At 44.1% G+C, this 19279-nt stretch overlaps 6 protein-coding genes across 6 annotated transcripts; 4 read left to right on the top strand and 2 right to left on the bottom strand.

Moving 5' to 3' along the window:
* Nucleotides 1-363: 363 nt before the first annotated feature.
* Nucleotides 364-781, top strand: GL218_02684 (Glutaredoxin; the record flags this gene model as incomplete). Its single annotated transcript, XM_033579218.1, has 2 exons — nt 364-415; nt 525-781. 2 exons carry the CDS (start codon nt 364-366, stop codon nt 779-781), a joined length of 309 nt encoding a protein of 102 aa, XP_033439620.1.
* Nucleotides 782-2799: 2018 nt separating this feature from the next.
* GL218_02685 (Altered inheritance of mitochondria protein 18, mitochondrial) lies at nt 2800-8093 on the bottom strand (the record flags this gene model as incomplete). Its single annotated transcript, XM_033579219.1, has 4 exons — nt 2800-3866; nt 4569-4879; nt 4964-5337; nt 7521-8093. The coding sequence occupies 4 exons, from the start codon at nt 8091-8093 to the stop codon at nt 2800-2802; spliced, it is 2325 nt and encodes a 774-aa protein (XP_033439621.1).
* Nucleotides 8094-9421: 1328 nt separating this feature from the next.
* Nucleotides 9422-10453, top strand: GL218_02686 (uncharacterized protein; the record flags this gene model as incomplete). Its single annotated transcript, XM_033579220.1, has 1 exon — nt 9422-10453. One exon carries the CDS (start codon nt 9422-9424, stop codon nt 10451-10453), a length of 1032 nt encoding a protein of 343 aa, XP_033439622.1.
* Nucleotides 10454-11055: 602 nt separating this feature from the next.
* On the top strand, nt 11056-12222 carry GL218_02687 (uncharacterized protein; the record flags this gene model as incomplete). Its single annotated transcript, XM_033579221.1, has 3 exons — nt 11056-11354; nt 11403-11782; nt 11909-12222. The coding sequence occupies 3 exons, from the start codon at nt 11056-11058 to the stop codon at nt 12220-12222; spliced, it is 993 nt and encodes a 330-aa protein (XP_033439623.1).
* A 443-nt stretch (nt 12223-12665) lies between these two features.
* On the top strand, nt 12666-13388 carry GL218_02688 (uncharacterized protein; the record flags this gene model as incomplete). Its single annotated transcript, XM_033579222.1, has 2 exons — nt 12666-13061; nt 13125-13388. 2 exons carry the CDS (start codon nt 12666-12668, stop codon nt 13386-13388), a joined length of 660 nt encoding a protein of 219 aa, XP_033439624.1.
* Nucleotides 13389-13786: 398 nt separating this feature from the next.
* GL218_02689 (putative polyol transporter 6) lies at nt 13787-15961 on the bottom strand (the record flags this gene model as incomplete). Its single annotated transcript, XM_033579223.1, has 6 exons — nt 13787-14440; nt 14530-14929; nt 15025-15248; nt 15312-15672; nt 15781-15870; nt 15936-15961. The coding sequence occupies 6 exons, from the start codon at nt 15959-15961 to the stop codon at nt 13787-13789; spliced, it is 1755 nt and encodes a 584-aa protein (XP_033439625.1).
* Between the last annotated feature and the right edge of the window lie 3318 nt (nt 15962-19279).

The following is a 19279-nucleotide window of genomic DNA, read 5'->3' on the forward strand; positions in this document are numbered from 1 at the left end:
CAAGTGTCTTTTGGCTCTGTGTTACGTACATGGATCTCAAATAATTGATCTCACGTTTCGCAATTGCGCCTTCTACCTCCGTCATATCTAGGTAGAGTACGTATCTATCTGAAGGTAATTCTCATCCCGGGTCCGCGGCACACATTCTACCGACGACAATCCGCGGCCGGGGCCCTGTGACGAAATCGGGTCATGACAAATACAATTCGCCATATCCATAACATAACGTCTTAGTAAAAAACACTATAAAAAATACCGACACCCCACCAGACCAGTTCATAGATAACAACATCAATTAATTAACTAGCGACTTTCATGTTTCTTATCCGTCGATTTTTCTCTGCATCTATATCGCCTCAAGCCATGGCCGAAGCTAAGACTAAAGCTCAAAGCATCATCGATGAGAATGCCGTTGGTAAGTATTTACTACATATTGATTATTTCCATTGATATAAATCCAGTAACTGCTTTATCGTTCCCTTGCGCGATTTTACTCTCCCGCTGACAAGAAATGTCCTCTATAGCGGTGTTCTCCAAATCGTATTGCCCCTACTGCAGCGCCTCGAAGCGCCTTCTCGACAGTCTAGGTGCCAAGTACAAGTTGGTAGAGTTGGACGAAGTGCCTGATGGCTCTGCTATCCAAGATGCGCTTCAGGAGATTTCAGGTCAACGCACCGTTCCCAACATCTGGATCGGAAAGAAGCACATCGGTGGCAACTCAGATTTGCAAGCTAAATCTGGCGAACTGAAGAGTCTGCTTACCGAGGTCGGCGCTTTGTGACTAAATAATTCCCCATCTAAGTTATGAAGGGCTATGGCATAGTCACACTGCAATCTTCAGGTGTCTTACGGCTAGGAACATAGAAAGGGTTCGTCATGTTTGGTATTCAAGAGTATGCGTCTAAACATGTCCTTCCGACGGTGCGAATCAGGGAATAAACAAGTAATGGTGATGGATTTTCTTATAAATTAGACATCATATAGATGCTGATTGTTATTAGCTAGAGTGCTACTCTAGCATTAAATATAAGTCGATATATATGAGACAGGGCTGCTATTTAAGGGCACCGAGTTTACTTGAGTTTCGCATTAGTACGATGCAGCCGGTTTACATTGCCTATGCTAATTTATGGACTGATGTTGCTCGAATTAGGAATTTCACGACCCTTTTCCAAGCCCTAATATATACTTCTTACATGCAAAAACGCATAATAAGTAGGCCACGGGAATCCCATTTTGATGTATGCCTGTATTTCGCGAACGAATATAACATAGGGGCCTTCGCTATGATTCGCTCTATCATCCACCTTCAACTAGATCATTTATCCTCTCAGCAGTTTGCACTAACACATTTAAAAATCAAGCAATAAGTGAAGTAGAAGTAGAAAACAGACGACCTATGAAATTACCGTACAAAAACTATTGTTTGTTTATTCTTTAGGATTAACGTATATTGGTACAGCGTATAGGCCGACCCAAAAAGTATCAAGTACTACTCTCGAATGCAAAATTGGCAAGTACTTTTCATAACCATGGGAAATCGCCGGCTTTGAGGCTCTTCCGTGCTTCGAGGGCTGCGATTACTTTGGAGCAGCTTCAAGGGAGTCTAGGAAAAGCATTAGTGTGGGTGTTAACTTGTACATCTCCTCCTGGTCAAACTTTCACTAACCAAGATCATAGAAACAAGTTCCATAGCCTAAAGAATGGAAATGATATTGCGTGGAACAAGTAAACTGAGCCTCTGAGCTCTTACGCCAAGGGGCTTACGGAAACTTCGAAGGCAGAGGACTCCTAAAATGTGCGTCGGAAAAGGGTATAAGAGACTTCGTCACCTATGGACCACTGAATGGTTCATGGGGCCTCCTTCCTCGGAAATTCTTGAGAGCCGAAAGGATCGATGTGCTTCAAGCTCGTACGAGGGGGTCTCAGAAGGGAGGGGTATGCTTTCGACAGTCGCTGTAGCAGTGCTGGGAGCTGGTGCGCCAGGATGAGAGTGGCTCACGTGCCGAAAGGGACAGTACCACATAGCCAGGATGATGGCGATCAACACGATGGGGACGAGGATTACAGCAATGGTACTTGCCGTATCCAACATCCTGTCGATTAGCAACGCAGGATAAGATGGGCATCGAGCGCTTCGATTGAGTCAACCACGTTAGAGGTTCGGCGGCTGAGAGTTCGAGAAGAGTCTTTCGGAGAATATCTAGGTGGTCTAGGTGGTTTTTTGACATTGGGAAAAGACATAATAGAGAAGGAATAGATGTGCTCGAACGACATAGTCGATTAGCCTTTCGGATTTTCCTGGTTTCAATAACAGGTGGTTGCATTTACACTCGGTACAACGTGACCATTTAATTTACGTATGAGTAGTATACAGACATATCGGTTCCTAATATTCGATATCAGGTCTAAGCCCTGGTGTGATCTGGTGTTTTTCGCTCGTGTCTGAATCTCCCATGTCTATCATACAACCACCGGCGCTGGTAGACGACGAGTTCCCTTCGTCATGATGAAACAGGGCCAAGCAGCTCGGATCGAGGAGGTGAATAAGATATCGTCGCATTCGGATCTTTAGCCTACCTTAGTATACCCGGCCAAGGAGCATACTCGAATCACCCGGGGCCATCTTGCATTACCGAAATGTAGATGGGTAGTAAGAATGGGCAAATTGACACGACCCTGATACTATCGCTAGATGGTACAGTAGCAAGTGGAATGCTGGGTAATATACACCAATGCACAGCTACTCGACGCCCAGAATGCACAGTTCGCCAGTTATAGGTGACTTCGGCATATGCGTCATACTACCTGTGTGGCGACCGTGCCCACTGGTCTCTCTACAAACTCCATGATACCCTCGACAATGTTCTTCCTCGCCGGTTCAGATGCAACTTTACTGCCGGCTAGATAGTTAAGCCACAGCAATCGGGATACTCGTTCATCGGAGACGCGTCCAATTGTTCCCATGCCGGCCTTGCCATCGTCGAAAGTGATCGTCAACTGTCCAGCAGTGTCGCGAACCAGCAGCATTTCCCGCCCCTTCGGCACCTTGCCTCGGTTGAATAAACCTCGGAAGTCCTTCATAGCCTCGCCGAAATTTTCATCACCAAAATCACGACTATTACCTTGTGACCTCGCCGAGATCGCTCGCACAAATCCATCCCTTAAGTGATGGAAGTCAGTATCTCTTACCGGCACAACCCTGAATAGCGAGCGTGGTCGTACGTCCTGCAGTATGTCGTTCCACAGCTTTTCTCCCCGCTCCGGATCTAACAGCGCCTTGCGCAATTCGTCCTTTTCATTCGGCACTAGTGTCGTCGCGATAGGATTGATCTCCTTGACCAGGCGCGACTGTAGCGCAGCGATATCTTGTGTGGCGATGTAATATCCCACCATATACACTTGAATGCCTAAGAAGCTCACTGTCCTCACGCCCAAGCCGACTAATGTGTACTCTGCCCCATTGGCCATCTCCTGTCCTTCTGTAACACCAAGTGCGATGTTAAGAAGTCGCGGAAATGTAGGGACAGTACTATTTCCTGTAGGTACAAGCTCTTTGCCATCTTTGTCGTGGATAACCGTTTTGCGCTTCGAACCTGCTTCGGTGCTGAAAGGATCGAGCTTATCCGGTAACCCGCTGTCGAACTTTGTCGGTTTCTGAAGCTTTAGGTAGAGAAGATACGAGGTGTAACAGATCCCAACTAAGCCCGAGACTGCGCCGCATAAAAGGAAAGTTCGCCGCCGAACGTAGTAGTCGTGGGATTCCGTGCGCATGCGGCTGACATTGAGGTTCTCAACCGCTCGGTGAATTGGTCGCTGAGGTCGTAGGAATGTGCGGCATTGTTGCGGGGTTAAAACGTAGGCGGCTAGAATATAGACATTGGCGGGATATAAGAGATTTAGGTATAAGACCGGTCTGTGAGGTGCATATCGGCTTCATTGTGGGCAACGGTGTACAATGGAGAAAGGTGTTGCTTTCCGTAAAACCAATTGAAGCTTCAAATTGAATTCGAGAGTTTATTCCCATCCACTAGCAAAGGTACATATGGGCTGGTACCTTACCTACATGGGTTAGGTGCATATAGATATATACCTAGTACATTATGTAATAAGACAGGTACCTACGTCATTGTCGGGCTTATATACATAGTTCTCGTTTACTACATAACCTGCCTAGTACCTACATATACATATCACCTTATAAATACATAAGTACGTTAGTAACTCTCCCTAGTCTTTGACCCCTTTTCCTAACCCCTTTTCATAGGGAGTGCTCATTCGCATTACAACATATACTTGACAGACGGCAACTTATTCTTAAAGCCTATTCTTTCTACCGGTCTATTTACACCACTTTCTTGTCATACCAATATTTCTATAAATCTATGATTCCAATTAGGACCCTAGGATTCAGACCGACTCTTTACTACCACCTGATGTATGTACTGTGATATCATATTGTATAACTTTCCGAATACCCCGAGCTTCCTCCACATCGCTGCTACGATCTAGCGATCCGGTCTCTTCTAGCATATACTCCTGACTATTGCTACTACCCGTAGACTTACATCCCTGGACAGATGTCACACGCGTGCTCAGCATCTCGCTATCACCGCGAATCGGGGCCCAATAATTCCGACCAGAGTTATTCGTCGGTTGGCTCGGCTTATAGCTAGATGAGGCGCGCTTTGATGTCGACATGAATACCGACGGAAATAGCCAGTTAAGCGGTCCTTTGCACATAGGAAGACACGCACAAATTATGGCAACATTCTCTTCGATAACTGTCCAAGTTGAAGAAGCAACATCATAAGTAGGGTCAGTGCTCGTAGACGAGAAATCGATTGTCTGCATGCGCAGGATGCTCGTTATGGTTACGCTAATAATCCAAGTCAGTCCACCCCCTTTTCATCATATCAGGTAGGTACTCAGTGTCAGGGATAAGAAGCGATTCATAACTCACAAAATCCCTAAAGCGAACACAATCATCAGCGCCCATTTCTGCTTTGGCGGCAGATTAGACCGGAAAATGGGCTGCATAGGAAGCACAAGGATTATAATATCCGTAGCTATCGAGAAGCCCGCATTTGCATACCAGTTTCTAGTGATACTGATGCATGTTCCCGGTACAGACTTGTCCCAGGCCCTACTTATTGGAGTACACTGCCATATAGACGAAGCAGCGGTTGCCAGCATATAACTCGAAATTATACCCAGTAATACATAACATGAGATCCTAAACCATCGCTGGAGGAAGATGCGGAGATACAATAGGAGGATAGACGCCTTAGTTAGGTTTAAGGTGAGCTTATAGAATGCTTGGGCAACATAGTAAAGCTATTTTATGCGTTAGCTTGTTATCTTGACATGGTGAGATTCTACCACTCATGCGTAGAATACTAACCTTTAGTGTCAATGTTTGATCTTGAGGTGGAATATTATATATGCTGTCCGAATCCGTGTTTACAGGCAGCTATTAGAAGTCCCGAGACGGTCTGCGCGAAAGCCTTAGAGGATATAAAGGTCAACAAATGTAAATAGTGCTGTTTTAGACTTGAGTTCACCGTACCCACGAGACTATGATCGTCCCATCATCCCATCCAATCCCGGAGCCGGTTTTTAGTCGAGATAGTATCCGTATAGACAGAAACAGGGGGGTTAGCGCAAAAAATACAAAGCAAGGAATCTCTATATCAACAACATTACTTTCCACATGCGAATTCATTTCGATCATAAATACACTCAGAAAAACATATCGATTTTCCAATTCGTTTCTAGATTATTTGGTTCCATGCAGACTAGGTAGTTATATGATACTCGTATTTGATATTTTTTCTTTCCTTAGGCAATTCGTCGTCGTATGAACTACCCAAAAAGGAAGACACTGTTGTAGTGCTAAGTGTTAATATTACAACGTCTAATAATGAGAATATTAGGTTCCCAATTTGGCAATTGATATGAATGGGTGTGTCTCTAAAGTACGAGCCTATGGTCGTATCGTCACTTAATTCTGCTATTTTATTGGTTAGGGACGCGTTGCTCTGGCATTACGATCAGAGTTATTCAGCTGTACAAACCCTTCGGTATTCGATCTGCCGGGCTTCGCGATTCAAAATAACGAACTCTAAGGTAGCTTACACTAGTGCATTTTCTTTATAGTTGTATTATCTACCATTAATTCTCTCGATGGAGGTTTCTTTATAACCAGAGTGCATACAGGCAGTCAACCTCTTCGCGCCAAGAGAAGACAATAGTAAAAACGAATCAAAGCGTGGGGGTTTGCTAAGTCGACATCACATAATCAAAATTTGACAGCTAACGTAATTAATCTTCTATATAAGCAATAGCAATTAGACCTATTAGTAGATTGATTATATTTAGGCCTCCTTCACCCCCTTGGACGCTATATCAAATCAAAGAACTCGCAGTGGTGCTGTTGAAACCATTCCGTTATCACGCTATGATCGGGTGTCTCATCAGTAAGTTTGCATGACGAAACAAATACATACCTGCCATCAAGTGGGCGAAGAAGTGAAGGGCAAAGAGCACCTTTAAATAAACAGAGTGTGTCGCCCTTTTCTACGACAGCGTCGTATCTATTGCAAATACCAAAATTCCCATTCTGGAACAGGACTTGTTTCTTGTCCAATAATACGAGGAGATTAAGCGAGGCTTCGTTTCTTTAGGCGATATTTTGACAAATCTTCATTGTGCCGCTCCGCAATGAAAATCAACAGCTTTTGTACAATTCTTTTCCTTGGGATCTGTAATCCTTTGAAATATTTCGAACCATCTCTCCCGCAATACTTCAAGGGGCGTATTTGTGATTACTGCAGATGGCTTGATGATTTTTTCCTCTATATCATTGATACGGTCCTGAGATGTGAAAAGTATAGGCTAACTTTAGGCATGGGCAGTAGTATCGTTGACAGATACTAATCCTAACGCCTTCTACTTGTAGTTCTCTTCTAGACTCCGACAGCTTTAGGTTGGCCTTGCCGTGGGGAAATAACCATGTTATATTTGATGCCAGATATCGAAGATCAGGGACCCAAGATGGAACTCTGAGTTTCCCATGTGTTGTCTCCAGTAGTCTCAGATCTTGGTTTGTTCAAATATATACGCTACAAAATCATGGTAAACCTCCTCGTATGGTTTGGTGTGTAGTCTGGGTCAGATGGCTTGGGGGAACAGCTATTGGTCTTCTCGATGAAGGCGTAAACTTGGCCAAGAAGGCCATAAACTTGATCATGTGGGAGCGTTGCTTCGGCTCTTCCATATGACAAAATTATGTGAAGAAGAAACCCGGCAGTGTCAAGGGGTAATCCAGCTTCCTCTATCACTCCTGTATCGTGAATCATCATCCGTGCATCGGCAAGGCTCCTAAGCTGGGGCTCGTTAAATACTAACCCGTCATTGGAAACCATGGAAAATAAGTTGAGTAGATCAAGCATATGTACTTGATACTTGCCGATTATGATAGTAGGCCATTCAGCCGCCAATGTCACTTCTTGTCTCACCCAAATTCTTGAGAACCATGGGAGGCTCGTGAGTTTCCTCAATAAGGCATAGGGAAGTTGCCTCCAACTGTCTCCGCCGAACTCTTCGTCAACAGACTGCCTGTGCTTATCAGGGTCAAACACGTTGTTTCGAATGGGCTTTAGGCCATCAGCTAGGTCGCATAATAGCTTGACATCATTTTCAGTTAAGGTTTCTGGCGTTATGAGTGAAACAATAACTTGAAAAGCCGAACGATAAATATGTGCCATCCGCGGTATTTGCTCGGATTTCTCGCTATTATCATCTTGGTTGATACAAATTGCATCTACCCAGAGATGAGAATCTTTAGGGAACCATCTTTGCCGGGATATGTCTTCTAATGCCTTGTACAAATTGATCCCAACAGAAAACAAATGCCCGTTTACTGTTATCATTTTCTTGGTGCTCTGATCTCCCCAGAGATATGATAATGCTGTATAATTCAAGTCTGGAGAGAATGGTACTGTATGAAGGCAGCAACTGATAGACTCCTCATTCCCGCTTTCAAAGGTAAGCAGCCTGATATCCGTATTGCTCAACGGCGCATATATCATGTTAATATCTGCTGGAACGGACATTATTCAATCTCTAAATGCTGATATATCAGAATTCTTAGCTGATAGAGAGAGTGGATAACTTGTAGGAAAAAGAGTGTTTCTTTGAATGTTTGTATAATTGAGAGAATGAAAAATGAACTGTTACATCGAAATATTAAGTTAGGTAGCGACGCCGGATACAATAAACCCACACCGGCGTACGTTGGTACTAAGACGATATAGATACTAGAATATTATTCTAATAAGATGGTAAATGCGAATCTAGCCCACTCATTATTTAAAATACTATAAAGAGTCAAATTTCAACTATCGTTTAAAGGACTACCTAATACTTCCAAGGTGCATTCAATTTTATTAGGAAGAGAGCTCATCATAAGATGCTTTTATTCGTTTTCTAACTCCCAAGCCTTTGGACTCGGGGGCTTTTATGCCGTGTAAACATTATCCCTAGAATCACGTAGACTAAAATATTTGTGCCTTATCTAAAACTACACCTCCTAATATTACCGGGACGAGGTTTTTCAGGCTTTGGAGATCCAAGGTTACATCGGAGGAATAACGCAATGCGGAAGCTGGTCTTTCTACTACGCGATATCTCCGCTGCAACTCTAGCTGAGCCAAGACCAATATACACCCGTACATTGTCGATATTGGATATAGTAAGTTAATTGGAGAGATTCACTCGGAATCGTCAATAAACCCTTTTGCATACTTCTAGGCTACGGCATCAATAGACGTCTGTATGACCTCAGACCAACTTGCTTATTACGCATTCGTGAAATATAGGCTATTTTATATAAAAGGTAGTCCCCCCCGTCTTTTTGTGCTTTTATGAGTAGTTCGTAGCTGTCAATAATTGCGGCGGGTTTTGACATATAAACCGGGTGTAAAGCAGCACGCATTCGCAAAAGGGGGCGGTGCGTGCCCTGCATACGTGGCAGTGCATTATACCGATTATAAGCTCACATTCTGGCCATGTATATAGAATTTGAAGAAGACATGGGTAGAGAGAGTTTCGGTATAATGTTGACATTCGGATCCCGGTAATCCTGATTTTGTAGTGAGGGGTTAAAATCATATTGTTTGCTATCGAGGTACAGCAAAATGCACCAGAAACTAGCACTTAGCAAAGTAAATATTATCAAATTTAACCAGCCGATTCTTGCCAAACCTTCAATACTAATAGCCGCAACATTAGCTACAAAGCAGGCTAATAAAGACTAAAGATCAAGGATGCTAGCATCGGTAGCCGCTTTATCTAAAAACACATAGGACCCAATGCACTGGTGCTTTAGGATAGATAGACTATAAACTCCATTAACAACATGAGGATCATCACGGTTGTAGCAGTAATCCTTTCTGGATATATCAAACTCGTTCGGCTCGCAGTTGCTCAGGACGCAGGTTCAATAGGAGATGCGCCATCCGAGGGAGACCTCAATGGCTCGAATTTTACGTATCCGTTTCCTCTGAAGACGTATAAGTTTACGTCGCAACATCAAGAGGTTGAAATGGCATTCATGGATCTTTCACCGACAGTTGAACCGAACGGAAAGGTCGCTATCTGCCTACACGGAAAGAATTTCTGTGGACCTACTTGGGAGGCGACAGCTAGACAACTTTCGGCATCAGGCTATAGGGTTATCTTGCCGGATCAGCTTGGCTTTTGCAAATCATCCAAGCCGAAGTCTTACCAATATACGCTACAGCAGCTCTCATATAACACGAGAAACTTGCTGCATGCGTTAGGCATTGAGAATGTGACTGTGATCGGCCACTCTCTGGGAGGCATGACATCCGTGCGCTTCGGCTTGATGTTCCCTGAAATTGTTGAGAAGCTTGTCCTAGTGAACCCCCTTGGATTGGAGGATTGGAAGGCCCTCGGTGTGCCGTACAAAAGCATCGACGACCTATACATCTCCGAGTCTGCAAGTAACTACACTTCTATCCGAGAATATGAGCAATCAACATATTATGTAGGGAAGTGGGACGACTCATACGATATATGGGTGAACATGCTAGTCAATATCTACCAGGGCAGCGAAGCGTCTACATTTGCTTTCGATCAAGCACTTGTTACTGATATGGCATTGAGTGCACCAGTGGTATATGAATTCGGCTTACTAAAGCCTCGGACTCTTTTGCTGATAGGCGACAAAGATAACACAGCACTGGGCAAGCAATGGAGCCCACCGGAGGTGCAGGTTAAATTAGGTCACTATGATGTGTTGGGGAAACAGGCTGCTGCCGCCATACCAAATGCAGATTTGATAGAATTTGCTGATTTAGGACACGCGCCTCAAATTCAAGAACCAGATAGGTTTCATGAGGCTTTGTTAGGGTGGTTAGAGGGATAACGAACCGAACTGCTCCGAAATGTATATAGAGCTCTACACGTAAGCACCAAGTTTCAAATGACAGTCAAGTATATAAACCATACCTCAATGATTGACTTGGGAATAAGAAGCCGTTGTTCCTCTATAGAACTAATCTCTCTACTGCATTTCAGATTAGTACTATCTCACCTACCATGTTGCCGAGCATAAGGGAGATATACTAAAAACCCGAAGGGTTAATCATATTAAAATAGGGGTAAAAGGGGCTTCGCTCCAGGTATTCAATCTTTATATATGCATGAAACGGAATAGTTTCGTATTTGGGATATTATATTCAATTATAGGGGTAATACATATATATCAAGAGCAAAACTCGTACGCCTCCTTTTCTTTCACCTCCCTTCATAATATGCAACATACCTAATTCAGATGTAAAATAGCTACTAGGTAGGTATGAATCTACGTGTATTCTGAATCATCTTAGGTAATATGCTGGACGTTTATATATAGAGGTGCTTGTCTCATATAACCATATTTATTAAGATTCTTCTATACGCGGCAAATCTCCTAACCTACCTACGTATTACATTTTTTATTGACTTGTGCTCTAAAACTCCCTAAATATGGCATCCGCGAAGCTTTTCGAAGGTATTCCTAACTTCCCAAATGATGTACCCCTCTCCACTATGGACACAATCTCTCTAGCAAGCTTAAATGTAGGCGATGAGGCTACCTCTAAAAGGCTGTTTGCCGCGTCCCAGGAACTAGGTTTCTTTCTCCTTGATCTACGAAAGGACGACTTAGGCAAGACAATAATTGAGGAGATCGATCAGCTATTCGATGTGGGCCAGGGGATTTTGAACCTACCCGAAGAGGTAAAAATGAAATATTTCCCTCACGACTTTCCTAAGAGTTTTCTTGGGTAAGTTAGTCTTGGAGCGATCTTCTGTCACTATTTAACGCCTACTAGCTTTAAGCCGCGTGGTTGTGCAAAAACTGAGACCGAGGAGCCTGATCGCTTCGAGTGGTTTAATATGAGTCAAGACGGCCTGATGGGCAGTGCTCCATTGCAGCCACTCCCGGACTTTGTGCAGTCTCACTTGCCTCTACTTGTATCCTTTCTCAAACACGGGCAGAGAATTGTTGCCACAATAAGCACCGTCCTTGCAACCCAGCTGGGTTTACCTCCTGATACATTTACATCTTTACAGGACCCTACACAACTATCAGGAACCGTGCTACGATTTATCAAATCATTCGCAAGTACGGAGACGGAAGACCTCCGCACTAGTATGATCCATCACACGGACTTTGGAACTATCACTTTACTAGCAAATGTGCTTGGCGGCTGTATGTATCATTAATTTTATTTCTCACCATTCCTATTTGCTCTCAATTAAAGAAATCAATTTAGTCATCCCTTAAATCCTCTTTTTTAACCTATATAATAGCAACTGCTTACATGCTATATAAAAGTACAAATTCTTGCTCCGGGAAAGGACCCAGCGGATGCAGATGCTTGGCTGTGGGTACGACCGCAGCCAGGATGCTTAATCGTAAACCTAGGCGACGCGATGGTCCAATGGACCGGTGGGTTACTACGCAGTAACGTCCATCGCGTCAGATATGCACCAGGCCTACAGCGTCTCGTTGATCGGTATAGCTTAGCGATTCTCGTAAGGCCGGAACGAAATGCTAGCATGAGACGATTGGTAGGGGAAGGTGAGGATAGTGAACTGACGGCCTGGGAATGGGAAGTCAAGAAAACTATGGCGTTAAAGAGGGGTTAGTTAACAGTATCATTGGGAGTATGGGTGGAAAGCTTCCTGTAACTAAATGATAGATTGCCGAAACATGTCTTACCTAAAGGATTACAATTGGAGGTTATAGGAATAGTTCTCGTACACAACAGGATCGCACTAAGGTCTATTGTTTGCTATGTCTCGGTTGGCTACATGTCTAGGTAGATATCTAAGATAGATAGATATGTGTACCCTGCTATATATAAGAGGTATATATAAGTGGAGAGTACCTTGTTGATGTAAGGTCGTGCATATTTTTGTTATCCGCTGACATTTTTACTTTTTATTTATATAAAGCGGTCAATTCAATTCGTTGGCACCTAACTTAGTACCCCTTTTGCTTGTCATAGGTACTCACTTTCCGAAATATAAATTACTTACCTGCTTAAGGTATTTCCTAGGTTAGTTACCTAACTAAGCCTTTACATATTATGGCGGACAATACCCTTCGCAGCCGTTCGCGACTAGCCGAATCGGCATATCAATCACCTTACTCTTCTGCCGGCGCCCCAGGTCCTCACCCTAACGGAGACCCATACGCGTCACTTCGTAGCCAGGCGCTTTCCACTCTCGAGGCTATGGGTTACGACCCTAAAACAATGGTTGAGCGCGGAGTCGTATGGGCCGAAGATCAAGATCCCTTTGGACATGTTATGCACACGCAGTATATGCACTTCTTTGGTCAGTGTTTCTATCGCGTTATGGAGAGCTATGATGAGTTCCTCAGCGAGCAAGAGTACGATGATATGATCAACGCCAAAACTGTCATTCCTGTCATCCGTAGATATAGTTTGGATATTCGGAAACAAGTCAAGTATCCCGATTCGGTCCGTGTTGTTTTGATCCCTATATCACCTTTAAATTCAAGCTTTACTAATCTAAATTTACAGCTTATTGCAGCATATCGCCAAGAACTCATAGAACCAACTCGTAATACTGGAATAACATCCCTATTCTCACTCAAGCAACAGGCTATCGTTGCAGAAGTTAAAGGTTCAGTGACTTATATGGATGTTAAAACCGGCCGTCCCGTTGACATCCGGACCCTTAGTGGTGGATGGCCAGCCGTATATGATGGCTTTTCTAAAAATAGCAAACGTTCAAAGGTGCTCAAAGAAAAGTGGGAGATGGAGCATCATAAATCCAAGATCTAAAAAAGCAATTACTCAATATAAGGTATACTTTAAGTGTACCCTTCAAAGTTTAGTCATATACGTCTACGGGTCTCAGGAGTTCCAGCCTAGTATTTTCTAATTATAGAAAATATGAAATTTCCATGCTGATCATTCGGTATCAACGAAGTACAAGTACAATCACATTCACATTCACAAAATAGAAACGTTTAATGGAGACACATCATCGTGTTAAAACAACAAGGTAGGTTAGATGTTTATAGATAGGAAATCCCTATAGAAATCCAGAAATAAAAATGGGGTATTTTGTAAAAGTTTGCTCCTAAACAATCCTGTGCCCGTAAATCCTTTCCTCAACTGCTACTTGTAGGACTAATCCAAAGCTAACACACTCTTTTTTCCCAACATTATCTTACTCTTTATGAGGACGCCCTCTTGTCCTCACGGACGGGAGTTGTCTGGTCCTCGTCGTCCTTGTGGTAAAGGGGCTCGAGCACGGCGTTGCGCTGGAACAAGACCCAGCGCTTGATTCCATAAGGCAGCGCCTTGGTGACCTGGTACTTGGCAAACTTTCGGTTGGGAACAGCAAACACGTAGTCAAGTTCTTCAAGAGTACGCTGCTTTGTCTCGGGCACGAGGAAGAAGATCATGATAAGCGCTACGAGGTTGAAGCCGGCATATAGGCCAAATGCGCCGACGGTGTGTAGTCTGTCAAGGATGAAGGGGAATGTCATACTGAGGACAGCAGCCCAGAACAAACAGGTGGCGACAGCAAAACCCATACCAACCTCACGGTGGGAGAGGGGGAAGACCTCGGCACTGTAGGTGAAAGGAACAGGGCCTTCTCCAGGGGAGTAGAAAGCGCCGAACATGAACACGAAGAGAGCGACGAGCGCAGTTCTCGCCGTTCCCTGTTCCATTAGAGTGCACAGACCAGCCGCAAGCAGAGTCCACATCATCTGAGGGAAAGTGAAGAGGAGCAGAGATCGTCGTCCAAAAGTGTCGATTGTCCAAAAAGCAGGGAAAGCGAAGAGCCAGTTGACGAGACCGAAACCAAACGAGCACAGCATGGCCTGGAAATCATTGTATCCAGCATCGACGAGACGGTGGTCGAGTAAAAGGCAATGATGTTAATACCACACATCTGCTGCGCAATCATAACAGTGAAAGCGGCAATGGTGGCACGGCGTACGCGGGGGATGGTGAAGAGCTGTGTGAAGCGGGTTACGTAGTTAGTCTTGCTTGTAAGCTGGTTTTCGATGGACAACTGAGCATGGATGTAGTAAATATCTCTGGCAACCTGGATTGGGTTGTTCCGTAGCATATTCATCGAGGTCCAAGCTTCAGCGTAGCGATTCTTCTTCATCAACCAACGAGGGGACTCGGGGCAGAGGTATATCAGACATAGCAGAGGGACAGCTGGGATGAAAGGAGCGCCCAGCATTAGTCGCCAGTTGAGAGGATGGTAGAAGACGGCAAGGCAAGGTTGATGGCTGTTCCAAGGAAGATACCAAAAGCAGTCCACATCTGCCATGACATAACCAGAGCACCTCGAACCGAAGCTGGAGCATTTTCAGCAGCATAAACAGGAACTAGATGACGTTAGCAGATTAATTCGGGGGAAGGGGGAGGGAGGTAAAAATGGCGGAGGACAAACCAGTTGAAGCTTTTACACCCATTCCAATACCCATTAGTAGACGGCAAGCCAATTGCTGTTCCCACGTGTGGCAGAATGCAGAACCAATGACAGGCCAAAGGCAGAAATGAGCAAGAGGTAAAGATAACACCACGACGACCGATCCAATTATTGATGGGATCCGAGAGCCAGCATCCGATAAAAGCACTTCCGATATAAGGACCCGCGTTTACCAGGCCGACTAGCTTTATGAAGGGTTAACTAACTATGACACGCAGAAATAACATATATATAGATATAGAACTTACTAGTCTTTCTCTAGTAGTGCTACCACCGATGCCGTAGTAAGCCGGGAAGAAGATATTAGCACCGTTACTTCCAGTCTGATCCCAGCCCTGAACGGCGGCACCAATAGAGCAAGTTGCGATAGTTAAGAAAAGTCGGGCAGGCATGCGCCACCGGTGTAGAACTTCGTCGTGGAGAGCTTTTTTCTCGGCTTCGTCGAGAGCTTCCTCTCCACTCAGGTCGTCGAAGTCGTGGGGGTTCTGGGCGACGAGCGCGCCCCTTCGTAGAATCGGAATATGTTCGACAAGACCCTTCTCGTGCGCGAAGGCTTCGACATCACGCATTAGCTTCTCACGGGGAATACCCTTGAGAGGATTCTTGATCCTGTAAAAAGAGATATCACATGTTAGTCATATCTCGTACGCGGCAGTAACGCTGATTAAACAAGCAATTTCATCTACATTAAGATATCTATAACAATTAAACACTTACTTCGCTTCAAGATTAGCATTTAGGTCAACATGTTCAGTAGCATCGAGGCCATTCTCTAAGTAGTGCCCTTCGACACCCTTAGGCTCGATCCTATTACTTATGAGTTAGATATTGTACGGTTTGAGAAATTTAACCAAGGTAAGCGGAATACTTACATGTCAACTTGAGGTTTCTCAGACATAGCTGCTTAATTAAAGCGGCAACAGATGATAAGAGTAAGTCTTAGTGGCAGAAAAGAGGCTAAGGTCCACCATCAACAGACGAGAGGATGAACTGGTCCTGGTCTCGAGAGCTGTCGACGGCTGTAGGGAGTGAAACCTTGACTCGAGAAAGGTAGACACGAGAGGAGACGAGAATAGAAGTAGAAGAAGATGGGCATCACCCAAGCCTTATATTAGCGACAAAGAACACCAGCGAGCAGACGTAAGCACAACGAAGATCCCAATCCCAGCATCTTCAATCAACAGCCAGATTATCTTCTCTCGCGCGAAACCCCCCATACATACGGGGGAGAACCCCATGAATACAAGGCCCTCCCCCCACACCACATGGGCGAATTGTCGCGCGCCGGGATAACCCATGAAGCAAGGATTTAGACACGCGAAGGATGCTAGCGATGGCTTGCTAGCCTACCTGGGAGGACTCGGCGTACCGATATCCAGACGCGGCCTAACGTCTGTTCTCACTCTCTCGAAAAATCCTGCCAGTGAGCTGTGGCGAAGAGGCTAGACAAGTACATACATACTTACTTACTATGTAAGCGGCCAAATTGCCCATGACAAGCTCCACCCATGGGTATATCTTGGCAGAGAAACGATGGCGGGTATGTGGATGGAGCCCCTTCTACGTACTATAGCAGGGCAAGGATGTTTGTTGACGGAACCGGTTAGCGGCAGCAAGCTTGATAGTAGATATGTAACAATAAGAAGCAAGTTGTGCGGTATTGTGTTGTGTGTGAGAGGGTGAGAGCCCGAGAAAGACGGATTTAGTCGTTTGAACGATGACATTTTTCCTCGCGTGAACACAACATCAGGTGATGAAGCAAGATAAATCTGCACGGGGGTAAGCCTTTTGGAATTGTCTTGGCCGCGCTGCCGTATACATACTCGGCTTGTCCGACACCATATTATTGGGCCGTTCGAGATGTTTTGTCCTTTTTGTCTCTAACATAGATTCCGAATTTGAGCTCGTTTATGCCATATACTTGCTCTGTTTCTATTCGATATAGGCCATGTGTGACTTGGTCACCGCACATCTTGTGGTGGTACAAGCCAATGAGATGTCCAGTGGCTTATTTGCGGTTGTCTTAGATGAAATACCTAACATACCTTGTATAGAAAACGGATGTCTCACAGAAAAGTACTGCTGTAATCGTGGCATGAGGCTCTATAGGATAACACAATGTACCTTTCCGGCAACCTTTACAGCTATGTAAGCCCCTTGTATTTCAGCTAGTCCCGTCTCGCTACCTTAGGTACCTACTTGTATAAATCAACGGCGGCCGTGTTACCCATGTACACCAAGCTGAAGAATTCTCTGAGACCGGGGGAAGAACGTATACCTGACGAAACAATGAGGGGAAATGGACTCCAAAGAAAGGGAGAATAAAAAAAAAGTTAAACCGCTTCTGGTCTAAGTCGAGTAGATGGCTTCTAACAATGACGACGATGGCATCAACCCCGTACTATCTTCAAGTGTGGGCATTGCGGGGAACTGGGTTAGACTATGAGGAGAACAAAGGGAGTTTATCCTCCATCTTACTTAGCTCGTGTACATTCTCGTAGTTAGGCATGTGGACCGCGCCGTTTCCCCATCTTCTCCGCCATTCCTTTCCCTGCTTCTGTAATTATCTCCCTTTCGACTAATCTCGATATGTATTAGTACTAACTACCAAAGTGATACTTGTCTCCATAATGCTCGCATTTGCTCCGCCTTGGTAAAGTTGATATACCTAATAAGTAGAAATTTGAGGTTAAGATCTTTGTGTTAACTCTGCTGTTGATAATGGTGTGTAGTCAAAAGTCATTGGTAAATAGGTATGCAAAGTCCACGTGAGCTGGTCATCTTTTGGATCAGTTTGTTCTGTCATTTTTCTCGGCTCGGTGAAATATGATTGACAGGAACTTTTCAGACCCAAGATGAACTCCACTTCTCAAGCAAGATTTTATGTAGGCGATTATAAACAGGGGTTATTATTGGACCAAGTCATAAAAGTTACCCATATATTAATTCCACAGGCCGCTTATTACTTGTTACCATATACTTCCCCCTTGCACCCATCGATCCTTTCTTTACCCCAGGGGGTTTCCCCTCCTTTTCCACTTAATAAAGCCAAGCCAACATCTTCCTGATCCCGTCTCTTGGTGATTGATCACTACACGTGACTAATCTTCAAGCATCTGGGTAGTGTAACTCAAAACCGCCAGACCGGAAGCTTGTAACAGACAATTCTTCCTAGGGCAAGGCTATTTATTTAGACTGGAAGCATGGAGGTTTTATAACCTGATGATTCGGTGAGCATGTCGTAAAAAGGCTTCTAATAGCCAACGCCAAGTTCTTTCTCTACGCTAACCCTTGCAGGACACAGATCACTGTAATATCTAATGCAGCTTACAAGAAGAAAAGAAAAATCTAGTAGACCGTACGAGATATACTATATGTCAATTTCTGCCCAGGGTTAATACGCGTAGACAATGTACTATACTATACTTAGGCCAACAAGTTCAAGCGGGAGACGATAGCTTATGGATATGTATTATAAGGTACAATATAACGAAATCCAGATGCTACACTACTAGAATTAAATAGGCAGGTTAAACCAGCACTTCTCCGTTAATCCGCTACAAGCTATGCCACTGCGAGCTGAGATGAATCTGGCGATGGTGGCGCAAATCGTTACCCCTCACGGAAAAAGTAACAATCTTGAAGTCCATGCGGAGTAAATATCCTAGTCATATTTGTCCTAGTCACTAATTACGGCGCTGGAGTGATTCTCTACGTCTAGATGTACATAAGTATCGTCCCGTGTGTAATACTGGAAATGCAAATGTCAAAACCATATATATAAGAACGCTCCTATGTAAGCAATTTACCCTGATATCGTATCTACATGCTTTATAGCAGTGTAATTAGAAATCGGGATTTGATATCAATCTCGGGATTCCTTCGATGTGATATGTGATAATTACGCGATAGCTGTACATCATTTACCGGTGGAGAATCGTCATGCACTACGACTCTATGAGCGCAGCGTATTAAAAAGTATCTTAATAATTTAGATCTCATGCTAAATGTTACTATATCTACCTAAACGTGCAGTTGTAAATGCATCGCATCTAAAGATTAAAGACTTTGCGTAGTTCAATAGTATCCTGATATATCCAATAATGAAGCATTGCTAGTCGAGCATAAAGACAATCAATCATTCTAGAACATCGATTCCTCCCGGATCTAGATCGCTTATTAGTTCTAATTAAATTAGTATATTATGACAGATAGG

This window comes from Daldinia childiae (genome assembly GCF_008694065.1).
Source record: "Daldinia childiae strain JS-1345 chromosome Unknown Scaffold2, whole genome shotgun sequence".
NCBI classification, from domain to species: Eukaryota; Fungi; Ascomycota; class Sordariomycetes; order Xylariales; family Hypoxylaceae; genus Daldinia; species Daldinia childiae.